The 14417-nt window shown below is 33.4% G+C and overlaps 2 protein-coding genes across 2 annotated transcripts in view; one reads left to right on the top strand and one right to left on the bottom strand.

Annotated features, from left to right (window-relative positions):
• Nucleotides 1-939: 939 nt before the first annotated feature.
• taco1 (translational activator of mitochondrially encoded cytochrome c oxidase I) lies at nucleotides 940-7065 on the bottom strand. Its single transcript, XM_039655686.2, has 5 exons — nucleotides 6533-7065; nucleotides 6212-6318; nucleotides 5127-5257; nucleotides 4675-4837; nucleotides 940-1346 (listed from the first exon to the last, which is right to left on the bottom strand). Exons 1-5 carry the CDS (start codon nucleotides 6741-6743, stop codon nucleotides 1137-1139), a joined length of 822 nt encoding a protein of 273 aa, XP_039511620.2. The 5' UTR covers nucleotides 6744-7065; the 3' UTR covers nucleotides 940-1136.
• A 3810-nt stretch (nucleotides 7066-10875) lies between these two features.
• pth3r (parathyroid hormone 3 receptor) overlaps nucleotides 10876-14417 on the top strand; it is a 31946-nt gene continuing 28404 nt past the window's right edge. Inside the window, exon 1 of the mRNA XM_089121817.1 lies at nucleotides 10876-11122. Coding sequence (XP_088977943.1) covers nucleotides 11057-11122 — 66 coding nt within the window. The 5' untranslated portion in view covers nucleotides 10876-11056. The remainder of the gene's footprint in view (nucleotides 11123-14417) is intronic.

Below are 14417 nucleotides of genomic sequence, written 5' to 3'. Positions count from 1 at the left end.
GCATGCTCTTTAAGGTGGTGACCATAAACCTCCATTATATGACTGATCGACAAGAACGGTTTGACCTAAAAATATCAAAATTGAAAATACTGTGGAAACAAAGACACCTACATCTTGGATGCCCTTGAGGTAAGATAAAACATCAAAAATTTATTTCAAAGTGAACTATCCCTTTAAAACACAGCTTGTATGTAACACGTTTTTGTTTTTTAATAAGGAGCAATATATGACCTCAGGACCTTGAATTTGTTTTCTAACATTATCAAAAACACAAAAATAAAAAATAAATTATCATCAAATACAAAAGTTGCTGAAAATATGATACCATAACATGGAAAAAGCTCTGCTAGAATACAATTGAAATAATTGTCTGGTTCCAGTGTTGTAGGTGGCGAAGTAATTTCAAAAAACGTGGTGTCAGGTTTTGGGATTTTTTTTGGGATTTTTTCCCCCATTAGCTCATCAAAAATCACTTTATAGTAATACATCCGACAACATTCGCCTCTGAAACAGTGATTACATAGATAGCTGCAGAAAAATACAGTGTCTGCCGAGGTACTAAACCCATAACTAGACAGGCCAAGAATATTATGAAAACTATCAAATGTTTAAATGAGAAATTCAGCGTGAATTTTAAACTATCTGGGGCAGGTTTTTTTCACTTCCTGAGTCATTTTTGCCCCAAGCCACGATTAATTCCTGACCCTGATTCTCACTGTTCAATAAACATTTGCATAGAGCAGCTGTTTTTCCTTTTTTTCAGATTCTGGGAAAAAAAGTCATTGCAAGTTGCCTTTCTATCTCTTTTTATACAGAACTGATTTTCAAAAATAGAGTAAATTATTTTACGATATTCAATTGTAAATGTAGTGCCTAATTTTAACTTATAACAAAAGTTTTATGATCAAAACATTCAGGATAATGCAACTCAAAATGATACACATGACTAATTTCTCTTCTTTATTGCCATGATGAAGATATATCAACAAGGTCAATCAAGCATTTAATCATCACACAATAAATCCAAGTAAAGTCCAATCACATTTGGCCGAGCAGGTCCCTCTTTCCAGTTGCTCTTAAGGCATGTAGAGCATTAATTAGTCCATCTATCTGTGACGAACAGAGTAGGGTGAACACTAGTTCTGTATGTGGATGTTATCCCATACCCGGACCACATCAGGGTGGTCATTGACAGCTTCCAGCAGGGTGAACGCTGTCTCTAGCTGAGTCTGAGTCAGGAGAGAGGGGGTTTGAGGAACAAACTCCAGTCCGGCTGACAGTGTGTGAATGCCCAGACTTTCTAGAGCTTCCCGCACAGCCTTCATAGACGTCAGGTCACAGACAAACTGAAAGGGACAGATGGTTATTAATAATTGAGACAATTTCTCCTGACAGAAATATAACATCGCGGAAATAAAAATCTCTGAATATACAAATTAGTCCCGGTTTTCTGTCAATTCGTGCTACCCATCGAGATTTGCTACTTACTGGTTATGCGCATGTGCAGACTCAGTTTTTTAGCAAAAGGTCAATTTTCATGTGCTATAATGTAATTTCCCTTTAAAAAATGCTAACTACCATATGAATATTTGTAAGGTAAGCCAGCTGAACAAGAATAACTGAAAGTATTCAATTAGTGCTTTGACAAGTCAAAGATGAATATTTGATGATAATTTTTACTTTTCACGTTTTAAAAATAAAAACAGTAGTCTACACTATACAGTAGCTACTCATAACTTAGAATTGTATTATAATTGTATTTCATATAATATTATTCAACATTTTCTGTGATTGATTCGCATTCTCACGACGTTTTTCACTGCGTGAACATACAGTTCAGAAATCCGCCTCACAAACAGCTCTCCAGTGACAAAAGTTCTTTTTTTATCTCACTTTAACAGTTAAAAACACGCGAAATTATGTCAAAACTCTGGTCTTGGTGAGTAACCTCGTATCAGTTATGTCTTAAATAAGCAAAACGCGTGTGACAGACAGTAAAATGAAACAGTAATAGATCGGTGCACTAGTTCTTAAAGTGAACGCAGCCATATGCGTCTGTCATTAATTCTGTTGTCATTACAACATAATATAGCATTAATTACAAGCAATCAGAATTAATAGCCTATGTTTTTAATTCAGTCAGGACTAAAATACTACCCTGGGTTATTTATTTTTTCTATTTTTTTTTTTTATTATTATTTATTTCAGGCAATGGCACAAAAGTACAAGGCAGACAAAATGTTTGTTAAGTCATACAGTGCAAAAAAAAAACAAGAACAAAAAAAAAACAAAAAAATACTTTATTCAGTTTCTGTAGTATTTCTGACCTACCCAATTTTTTTTTCTTTTTAAGTCTCTTTATTTGTGTCTTTATTCTATTGTATTTATTAGTACTACTTTTTTCAATTTTATTCAAAGATTGAAATCAAGCTTCCGTGTGTTGCATAAACTCATAAACTAAAAAATACCCCATTGTAAAAACAAACATTTAGTGAGATCAATGTAATAAAAAAATGTCAATATATTTATTTATCTACATCCATCTTAAACATAAAATAACCTGATCCTATTTGATCAAGGCGTGTGTCTGTTCTGACTTGTCCAATTTTCAGCATTAATTTTGCATCTTGCGTCAAAATCCTGTCTGTGGCTCTTAATTTATTTGTATTAATTAACCACTTGTAAACTTATGCCCACTGTTCTTTTTATAAATATAGTATTTGTATTACATACATCTATAGACCATTTCACAAGATGTAAACAACACTGGTCCAGAAACACTTCCTGTTTCAGTTTGTAACCGTTTTCTTAATTTCACATGTAAAGAAAACATCTTAAAGATGTTTGTTTAACTTTTTGATTCAATTTTAAATGTTCTGTTGGTTGTATTTTATCCCAGCTTTTATGTAGTGTTAAAAAACTGAAACAGGAAGTGCTTCTGGACCAGTGTTGTTTACATCTTTTGAAATGGTCTATATTCATTATAGTCGTAAAATCAAATCGAGAATCGAAATCGAATCGAGAGTTTGCGAATCGAAATTGAACATCTAAATCGATACCTAGCCCTACTAATAATGTGTTTCTAATGTTACACAAACCAGTCAATCAGCTGCCTTCTAAAAATCAGCATCCTTAGAAACACTTTGAACATCATAGAAATGCAGAGAAAGGCATATAGTTCATCACAACAACATCGTGATCGTGACATCACATGATTCACCCGCAATATTGCTATTTGTGCCCTATTTTTCTTGTCCCAGTGTTCTTGTGCTCAATGTGGAAAAGCCCCGCAACAGGGGCAGTTTCGAACTGTGTTTTTGAGACTGTCTTTGGTTCACTGCAGTTTTAAGGAGAAAATACTCATCAATGGTGTTGACTTATGAATTTGCACACGGTTTGTCACCCCATAGACGTAAACAATGTTAAAAACTTGATTTTCACCACAGGGGGTCTTTATTAATCAATGTATAAAATCCCATTAATAGTTTTCAAATCGTATAAAATTTAATTGACCTGTGTGGTTGTGCATCAATATAATGAACACATTTAGATTTTATAAATTGATATGAAAATAATGTGTTGGACATTTTTGTGATTTACAGCAATAAAACCTTACTTGATGGCTGTTTATTATTTTGACGGTATTATTATATATACAGTATTAAAACAACTATCATTGTTTATTGACTGATCAGATATATTTAATTAAACCATGCATTCCACATTTTAGGGAATAAATAAGCAGAATTAGTCAATTTGTGATAAAACTACAACTTCCTTTGTTTTCGTGACTGTTGTGAATTAATAAATGATCAAACTCCTCTTCCTGTAAATCCAATTTAAATGTCCATCCTTTAGGAGCATGTTTGATGAATTTGAAGGTAGACTTAAAGGGTTAGTTCACCCAAAAATGAAAATTCTGTCAGTATTTACTCACCCTCATGTTGTTCCAACCCCGTAAGACCTTCGTTCATCTTCGCAACACAAATTAAGATATTTAAGATATTAAGATCGCTCCTGCATACAGTCCATAGGCTTCTTGAGGGACTGGCTCTTGCTGTCCCCGAAAAGTCATTAAAGACATCGTTAAAATAGTCCAAGTGACTACAGGGGCTCAATCTTAAGTTTATCAAACGACGAGAACACTTTTGTGCGCAAAAAAACAACAAAAATAACGACTTTATTTCAACTATTCACTTCCTTCTCCATGAGCCTGTAAGTCAGTTAACGTAGTGTGATTGCGTAGAGCTACGTCACACGTAGGCTCACTATTGGCCGACGCTGGTCATGTGTGTGTGATGCGTGTGACGTACAGTAACAGAAGCTTACGCTATTAAACTAGTAACCTGACTCGCGCAGAGGGAGAAATAAACGAATAGTTGAAATAAAGTCGTTATTTTCACTTGGACTATTTTAACGATGTCTTTAATTACTTTTTGAGGACAGCAAGAGCCAGTCCCTCAAGAAGCCTATGGACTGTATGCAGGAGCGATCTTAATATCTTAAATATCTTAATTTGTGTTCCGAAGATGAACGAAGGTCTTACGGGGTTGGAACAACATGAGGGTGAGTACTGACAGAATACTGACAGAATTTTCATTTTTGGGTGAACTAACCCTTTAAATCTTTTGATTCTGAATTTTGTGCAATCTAGTTAAGAGAGAGAGCTCAGACCTGTAGTATGGGTATCTCCTCCTCATCCTCCGTCTCCTGCACATCTTCAGCTCCTGCCTCAATGGCCAATTCTAGAGCTTTCTCAGAGGAGATCCCATCTCTAGAGGCTGCCACAATACCTTTCCTGTCAAAGTTACGGCCCGCTCCATCACTCAGCGCCCCTCTGTGGACAAACAGAGAAAAGATGGAGATTTAATAATAGTACTTTTACTTCTTTGCCTACACATCCAGGGCTTAAGCTAGTCCCACACTAAAATGCATGTTTGAGCCATTTTAACTGAAACCAACTCACACTGACAAATCTTAAAATACGTCAGTGTGAGTTGGTTTATAAAAGCTAATTTATAAGAAAGGCCTAATCCTGGTTTAGTCTAAGCCCTGTCTGTAAAACTAGGCATATACACCTTATACCTACTTATATCTTATCATCTTCCCAACTCATCAGTACTAACCCATGTTTCTTCATAATGTGTTTAAGTTCCCTGTAGGATCGTGTGTGGTTGTCAGTCAAAACCTCAATGAGTAGCGCGCACCCGCCCGGTCCTGTGGCCTCATAAAGATTCTGTACTCCTGGTTTTGACTTCTATTAGACATTAAAAAAGAGTTCCAGTTAATGCTAACATTTCATCAATGCATGATTAACTGAATAGAAAATTCTAGAGCATTTTTGAAAGATTTTATTTTCTAGCGATTGCTGTATGGAAACAAACAGAATGGTATGTAGGTAAGTAAACCATGACTTACAGATTTGTAAATTTTGGCGAAACTTTTATTTAAATCGCGTCGAAACCTCATTCTTAATCATATATATATATATATATATATATAACATATATAAACACACAATATTATGTCTGTTTTTTTAAAGTCTCTTTGCTCATATTAAGGCTGCATTTATTTGTACTATAATACTTACAGTATTATAACAATTCAAAATCCTTTTTTTATATATATTTTTTAATGTATGCCTCTTATGGCAAAGCTGAATTTCAGCATCATTACACAAGATCCTTCAGAAATTATTCTAATATGCTGATTTGCTGCTCAAGAAACTTTTCTGATTATTATCAATGTTGATTATTTTTTTGCTGCCTAATACATACAACAAGAATACATTTTTACCCCCAGGTTTCTTTTTTTGAAAAGACTGTCTAAAAGAAAAGCATTTATTTAAAATAGAAATCTATTGTAACATTATAAACATTTTGAATGCCTTTTTTGTTCAATTTAATACGTCCTTGCTGAATAAAAATATACATTTTTTATTTATTTATTTTTCATTGTACTTACCACAAAACTTTGAATGGTACTATAACACAGTTTCCATGAAAAATTTACACAGCAAAAATTGTTTTCAACATTGATAATAACCAGAAAGGTTTCAGCAAATCAGCACATAGATGTAGAATCTTATAAACTATGTTACTGTATATATACTGTATACACAAAATAAAAGTAACTGTATGAGGGTGAGGGTGAAAACCTGATGATTATGAAATGTGTATAGTATTATTTAGAATAGTAAACTGTGCCTTACAGCTCCTTTTATAGCTCCTTCTATGGTGGCTTTCGGAAGATTCTTGTTTCGACATTGCTCTAGAAGTTGTGCCAATGCAACATTAAATTCTGGTTTGGGTCCTCCATCTGAAACACAAGCACAGGGTCTCAGCAAGCACAAGTGTAATGGAACCACGGTATAGTATACCAGATCACATGGTAAATAAATACTATGTTCATTACATGGGGAAAAAAAGAGCCCTATGGTACATTAAAGAATACCATCCATGGTATTACCATACTTGATGGTTAGTGGCAGATTGGATAATGGCAATTTTTCAGTCAAATCTACTGCATTCACCTCTGACTGCAATCCTAATCATCATGGTGAACTTAGCAATCATACGGGCACGAGCAGCATCTTTGGGTATTTTAATGTCCTTCACTTTGGACCATTTGTTGTGTCCTGCCCAGAGCTCAGGGCTCGAGTGCAGAGCTCTAGCTGGACACTGACAGGCTCTGTGAACCGCTAAAGACACTCTCACTGTCAGCCTGAAAGCGCTCAGCATCATGTGTCCTTCCTTCTCCACAGAAATATGTGTCCAAAATCAAATGACTTTGGTCGAACTTTAAAATGTCGTGCTGTAAGGCTTAACTTACAGGTCTTGAGCGTCAACATGCAGGTCTTAACTATAGACTGGATAGTGATTGAAACTGGATAGTTTCAATAATGTTTTACGACAGTCATTCAGTATATTCTGTGCTCGTTATCAGTGTTAAATAAACTAAATGGTAACGTAAAATTATGACATAGTTCTTGTCTTCTGCAGTTTAGCAGGGCTAATTTATCCCACACGAGCACAAGAGAAAGCAACACTGCAAGCGTCATTACCGGTGAACAAACTAATGCCAAAATAAAAGTCCTTAAGTGCGCTCGTATGGATCGTTCTTAAATTTTGAATATCTTCATTCTATTTTTTTTTCGGTAATATATTTCACTCCACATTCTACAGAAAGTTAAAATTAAAATGGTTTAATATAATATAATATATGATATGATATATAATATAATATAATAATGCAATTTTATAAATAATGTAGCTATACATATCCTATAGGTAAAATAGGTTACAGCTCAGTCATTATTATAAATTGTTAACTAGCGACTAGCCAGTAAGGAATAATATGCAGAAACTTAATGGCAGGCCATATATATGTGTGTGTGTGTGTGTGTGTTTTAAATAATTAGGGCATTTAAGTAGATGTTATAACCGTGTTTAAAACCTTACACAATATACTGCGGTGCATCATGAGACAAACAATGGCACTGATATATTTTAAGATAAGTTGCTTTCAGAATACCTTTTATTTATTAACAATTCTTGTCTTACACGGATAAATAGGCTTACTCACTGAAAAAAGAAGAAAACAAGTTAAATTTACATCATTTTTCTTTGGCACATTTTTGAAGGCATATTTTTTAAAGTAAATTTGGAAGTAAGTAAACTCTACTTAACTCAGTTAAGTGAAAGCAACAAAGAAAAAAAGTCATTTTAACTTGGCTAGTAAAAGGTTGAGTAACATCTATTTAGTTAAAGTTTCCTTTGGAATACATTTCACTCAAACAATAAAAAATTGACTTTAACCATACATTTAAAGTATAATTTCCTTTACTTTGAAACATCCAAGTAACTAAAACAACATAATATTGTGTGAGACACCACATCAGTGTAGAAGTTAAATGTCATGTGACTCAATACATGGTAGACAATACACACTCGTTTTTGTGTTTGAATGTGTCATTTTGAGTAGAAAATGAACTCCAAATTTCACAAAATGGCAAGTTACTAATCCTAACAACAAAAGCAATGATAAAACAGTGTAAATACAGCTGGAAAACAGCAAAAAAAAAAATCAACATCATTAAATATAAAGTTGAGTAAATTAATTTACTTAATTTTACAACATTGATATTTGTGCCTTCATTTCTACACGCCCGCCTACTATGATTTGCTTAGTTTTTTTAATTCTTGCCTGAACTTACTTTGTCATGTAAATTACATGAATTTTTTCACACGTTTTTCTGTAGTTCTTACTTCACCAAAAAATATTTATATAACAAGACATTATATAAAAAAATATTTATATAATAAATCATTTTTGAGTGTTCGCTCATCTGCAATACGTCTAGCCTATAGGACGTTTCCTGTCATGTTTTAGCGTTTAAAAAATGTCTTTAAGACGTTTATGATTTAGAACGTATGTAAAACTGACATGTTAAAGACGTCTTATCAGATGATAATTAACAGCAGATGCTTTCCAGAATCTTGCAGCATACCTGGGCTATCCGGACATGTCCTAACTCCTGATGTCAAGCATTTCATACAGTTCACCCTTTTACAGCACATTTAGTTCACAAACAAATAACAGTCATGACCTAAATATGATTTTCATTTATAATAGAACCTAAAATTAGCACTTAAGCTCCACGGATCTCCCGGTTCTTGGATCATTTTGAGTTTGTTGACTGGAGACTTGATCTGACTGATTGAATTAGTGAGATGTTAACTGGAGAGCAGATGCAATTGAATTGGTCCAATTCACAAATGAATCGTGATTAGACATAGTTCATAAGATTGAGCTCGTTCACAAATCCGACACAGCTATTCGCGTCTCAGAGCGAGTCACGATTTCTCGAAGTTAACTTAAACTAAAGCTAGAAGAAGTTTTTCGTTAGGCTACACTCTTAGAAGAAAAGGTTCTATCAACGCTACGTACAGTATTTGGAACCCCTAAAAGGTTCTATACAGAACCCTTTTTAAAGGTTCAATAATAAGAACCCCTTTAAGGTTCTTTGTAACCAGGAAAAATGTTTATGGAACCTTTTGGATTCATTCATTATCATTTGTTTTGTCCTTTCTGGATTAAATATTTCATATTATTGACAAACATCCAGACCCTAAAATGTATTTATAAATGCATGTGAATGATCACAAAATTCAAGATAGGGGGGTTAGAAATCTATATATTTATATCATTCTATGTAGTTAATCAAAATCACACGAAGAGTGCCATTTCAGTTTTTCTCCTCCAAAAATCAGCATGATTAAAATGTGATATTAAGTTACTACAACAGTTTAATAAACAATAATTTAATTACAACTACAAAATGTTGCAGAATAATGTAATATATGAATGAATAATAGCCTATAAAGAACCTTTGTGTCAAAAGGGTTCTTTCTTGTCATTTTAGAACCTTTTTAGCATAAAAGGTTCTTTGGAGTGGAACCATATAGAACCCCAATGAACCCTTTTTTATAAGAGTAGCCTACATGAAATAAAATGAATGTTATAAAATAAATTGTATGAAAAACTGAAACTTCTTTTATTTCACACTGTAAAAAAAATATTGATGGTTTAACTTTAAAAAGTAAGTAACCTGGTTGCCTTAAAATTTTAAGTTCATTGAACTCGAAAAAGTGAGTTAATACAATGAAGGAGAATGATTTAATCATCAGAAACTCAAAATTATATGTTATCTGAACTAAATAAATTATTTAAGTTGATTTGACAAAAGAAAAAATGTGATTACTACACTGTAAAAAAATATTGTTGGTTTAACTTAAAAAAGTAAGTAACCTGGGTTGCCTTAAAATTTTAAGTTGATCGAACTGGAAAAAGTGAGTTAATAAAATGAAGGAGATTGATTTAATCATCAGAAACTCAAAATAATAAGTTATCAACCAAATAAATGATTATAAAGTTGATTTGACAAAAGAAAATATGTTGAGATAATAAATCCTGAAAATAATTTTTTTTTAAAGTTTAACTTGATGTATTAACATTAAAACTGAAATAAAATGAAATAAAACTATAAACACATATTAAGAAAGAAGGAAATACACACACACACACACTAATTCAAAATATTAGTAAAAACCATAATAGTGTATCCTAAGAAAACTGTTTTGTTTTGTTCTTTGTTCTCTTCACACAAAGCCAGGAAATACAGTAAGCATGGATATTGTAGATACAACTAGCCAGTTATTATTACAAAATAAACTTGGTCAGGGTTATCTGGTTTCAAGTGTCACACTGTTTATCCTACTTGTGACTAATGTTAGTAGAAAAAAAGAGCATGCAGGGATACAAGTGCCTCAGCTCTACAACTTATAAATATTTAAATATAGTCACAATCTAGTATACCAAGAGCCACGCATAAAGATGTATGTGCAGGAGTGGGCTTAGAAAAATAGAAACCTTTGTAATTAGGAGGGTCTTTGTCTTCTCATGACAGTGAAGGGTTAACATTCTTCATGCCCACCCCACATGATAAACACAGTGGTGGAGCCCAACAGCCGAGGGCCAATGATGACCATCACACTAAGAACCTCGCCGAACACACTCACGTGCAGGAGATCATATCTCTACAATGGCAGACAAGTCTCTCTTTAACAGATCTCCAAATGAAAGTCTCATCTTCAATCAAGGATAAGAGTTTAGAAGAAGACAAAAACAAGACTCGGAGAAATGGAAGAAAATCTTCGTTGATGGGTAAAGAGCGTTCATTTGTCATCTACTACTTGTTTTTTTTTTACTTTATATAAAAAAAGAGGGTGATTTTACTTTTTTTTTTTTTTTTGCAATTTGCCTACATGTAAGTGTATCCAGTTATTCCATAAATGAACCTCAGCTAAAACAACGTACTGTACTTGTCAGACTCCAACAGATGAATCACTGGTGGACACGGCAGCGTCAGAATAACAATAAATCGGCGACAGACTTCTGTTCTTTGCACCTCGACGAGACGAGCATGTCCTGAAAAGTAAAAAGAGCTCTCTGGTGAGCAGAAGTTCTGGAAAAGGTCAAAGGTCTTGGGTTAAGCATGTTGTCAGTGGAGGTCGCCGTGGCTTTTGTGCTGTGCAGTGTGCTGATGAAAGCCAGAGCTCTGGTGAGTACGCTTGCTTTATTCATAACGAAGCGTAATACTTAACAACTAATACTGTGCGTGGGGCCAATTTACACACATTTGGGTTGCACGCTTTATTATACGCACACTTATGGTAATATTTAATCCCCTAAACCCAACCTTAATATAACTACATTAAGGTTGGGTTTAGGGGTAGGTTCAGGGTTATTATCTAGTCATTACCCAGTTATTATAATTACTATAACAAGTATGTACATGCGGAACAGGCCTGTAAAATATAGCGCTTTACCCACATTTGTTGTGAAAAAGAATTGTGTTAAAGAAGTGCGTGCACTGTAAAAAATATTGTTGGTTTAACTTAAAAAATGAAGTAACTTGGTTGCCTTAAAATTTTAAGTTGATTGAACTGGAAAAAGTGAGTTATTACAATGAAGGAGATTGATTTAAGTGTCAGAAACTCAAAATAATAAGTTATCACAACTAAATAAATTATTTAAGTGGATTTGACAAAAGAAAAAATGTTGTGATAACAAATCTTTTTACGTAAACAGCTCTTAAAATTGTATTTAAAAAATAGGCATTAGCTGACAATATAAAACTCATTAATATTATATTTGTCACGATGTAGTCCATGAATAAAAATGATGAGTAAAAATCAGACAAAGTTTATTTAAAAAACTCAAATATAATTCAAGAAGCGTATAGTGTGTAAAACAAAAGCAACAACAGACAACTGAGAAGTGCCCTGCCTGAACTAAACTAAATTTACAAAGGTAAATGAGGGACAAAAGATTATCTTTAAGTGTGCTTTCGACAATGCATTTACATAAAAAACAATATTCATTAGCTAATGTCACATGTATGTTCTGTTTTCATTTGGTTCTCATTGTGTTGTGTTTCTTGTTGGCTTCTCTGTGTGTTCTATTAGATCAGTCATCTTTGTTTCCCACCTGTTTGTTTCCATAGTTACTGATTTAATTAGAGTTATCTGTTCAGGTGAGTCTAGTAGTCATTACTAATTCTGCCGCAAGAATTGTGACAGTTAATATTGTACTGCATATCTGTTTTGTACCTTTGTAATCCACTGACAACCTGAATCAAAGTCCGTCACAAGCAGCTTTTCCTCGAGCTGTGATGGTAAAAAAGGGTGTACAGTGTCATTCTATTAAACACCATCATACACAAGACACTAAAGTAATGCAGCCAATAAACATGCAACATAAATGAATAGAAAAAAACAACAACTAAGAAACAGTTATTTCAACAGTGTCAGACAGCGAATTTTGGGAATGTCAGCAAATTATACAATGACTTGTTCTTTTTCACTTTCAAAACGTGTACACTTTACTGTAAAATTACATTAAATGTAAGGTTAGATTTCAGGTAAGGAAAAAAAAGTATACTGTTTTTTTTTTACAGTATACTATTACTTAATCAACAAATGTTACTGTGCACATTCTTATAGAGATATCTAGCACTAACAATCTTCTCTGATGTGACTAAATTGCAAATTGATTTTTACTTTAAATCCAGCTTTATAAATCCCATTTAGAATTCATCTTATTCAGGGTCATTTTCTGGTTGAACGCAAATGATCACCTTCAGATGATCGGCTTTCCCAATAATACAGCCGGATCAATGTTTCATCAGACGCACAAAATAGATTTGTTTGGTTTGAGAAGATCACTGACAGGGCAGTGTGTGTGAGAATCCCCAGTGAAATCACTCGTCAAAGTGAGAAAATGACCTTTTCCCCCCTTCACTCTTTTATTTCACTCGCTCTTTGAAGGTATAGGTAGCAAGATTTTGCATTTTACAATAAGGTTTCATTTGTTAACATTAATAAACTACATTAATGAAAAAATGTGAATTTCTATTTTTACTAATACGTTATAAAAAAGCTAAACTTGAATTAGTCGATGCATTGTGAACTGACATGAACATGCAGATTAACAAAGATTAGTAAATGCTGTAAAAATATATATTGCTCATTGTTCATGTTCGTTAATGCAGTGTTAATAAATGAGACCTTATTGTGAACTAAAGTGTTAGCTTAACATGGTATCAGCAAATGAAAACTATGGGAAGCTCCTTTGTTTAAGCAATTTGTCTTGGGTGTAAAGAGATATTATCGTTCAAGGTTGTGCATGTCCTATATTTCTTGTTAATGAGTAAAGGAAAGTGTGTCTCTTTGTTTGTGCTGTCAACTTCACCAATGCATGCATATGCTCAATGAAGCAGAAAATTAGTCAGTCAGCGAGAGATGAGCACTTGATAAACAGGCAATTTAGACCCTGGAAATCACAATTGATCAAGAGCACTAATTTCACCTTTGCTGGAGAAGGCAATTAGAATTAAATGTGTTCAGTGTTCTGGATATCATCTATCAAGATGATACCCTTACAAGTGTTGGTAACACAAATCACGGCAGTAACACAAATCAATTTTTACGAATCGATGACATTAGATCATCTGACAGAGTGATTCATCAATGCCTATGCTTTCCAAAGGTAAAAAACGACGATCAAATGTGACAGTTGGTAATTGCAGTTTCAGTAAGTGTAATTCCAACTGTAATTTCACTTGCTCCCCGTGGACTAATGTGAAATGTTAGGCAGTGATTTAAATGCTATGTGTCTTAAAGCATTGTATTTGTAATTAGTCATTTCGAGTGTTGTCCAATTTCATTAGTAAGAAACACCAACACACATTTTGTGATGCTACTAGAAAATAAATAAATATCTTCGTTCAGTTAGCTTTTAGAAATGTGACTGATGTGCATTTTAAAACAAAACAATAACACTGACATATGTAAGATATTTCAGTGCAGGTTTCTTACAGTTTAACTGTTCAAACATGCCTTTTAGTCTGGGCATAGTATGAACCTTGTGTGAGAAACTGGACAATAAACTAAATAAGGGACCCTATATATGAGACCAGAATATTATAGAGTTGTAGGTGGGCTATTTTGATTTGGGCCTGTAGCTGTAACACTGTAGAAACCACATAACAATGTGCAAAAGGAACAGCCAAGTCAGTGTTGTTAATCAGAAAATTAAAAATACATGTATTTTAGGAATCAAGGAGTGTCAAAAAAAAGAAAAAGAAAAAAGACTTCTATTGCCTTTGAAATGTACTGACAAGCATTTATGGTAAACTACAATATAATGTAATAACCTATGCCATTTTTTAAAAATATATTTGTAATTGTTGCAAAACTTTCAATTTAGTACAATTAAAATATTAACTTTGAATGTAATATCAAATAATGCAATAAAGTTATATAATCAAGTGCTTGGTCCCACTTTATATTAAG

This window comes from Pimephales promelas, chromosome 17 (genome assembly GCF_988280905.1).
Source record: "Pimephales promelas chromosome 17, fPimPro1.hap1.1, whole genome shotgun sequence".
Classification (NCBI taxonomy): Eukaryota; Metazoa; Chordata; class Actinopteri; order Cypriniformes; family Leuciscidae; genus Pimephales; species Pimephales promelas.
This window is presented reverse-complemented; position numbering and strand designations above follow the sequence as displayed.

Coding starts and splice junctions, on each gene's coding strand:
- taco1 (XM_039655686.2), bottom strand. CDS start 6,743: ATGATGCTGAGCGCTTTCAGGCTGACAGTGAGAGTGTCTTTAGCGGTT. Junction 6,319..6,532: donor GATTAGGATTGCAGTCAGAG/GTGAATGCAGTA, acceptor CTTGTGTTTCAG/ATGGAGGACCCAAACCAGAA. Junction 1,347..4,674: donor AGGAGATACCCATACTACAG/GTCTGAGCTCTC, acceptor TGTCCCTTTCAG/TTTGTCTGTGACCTGACGTC.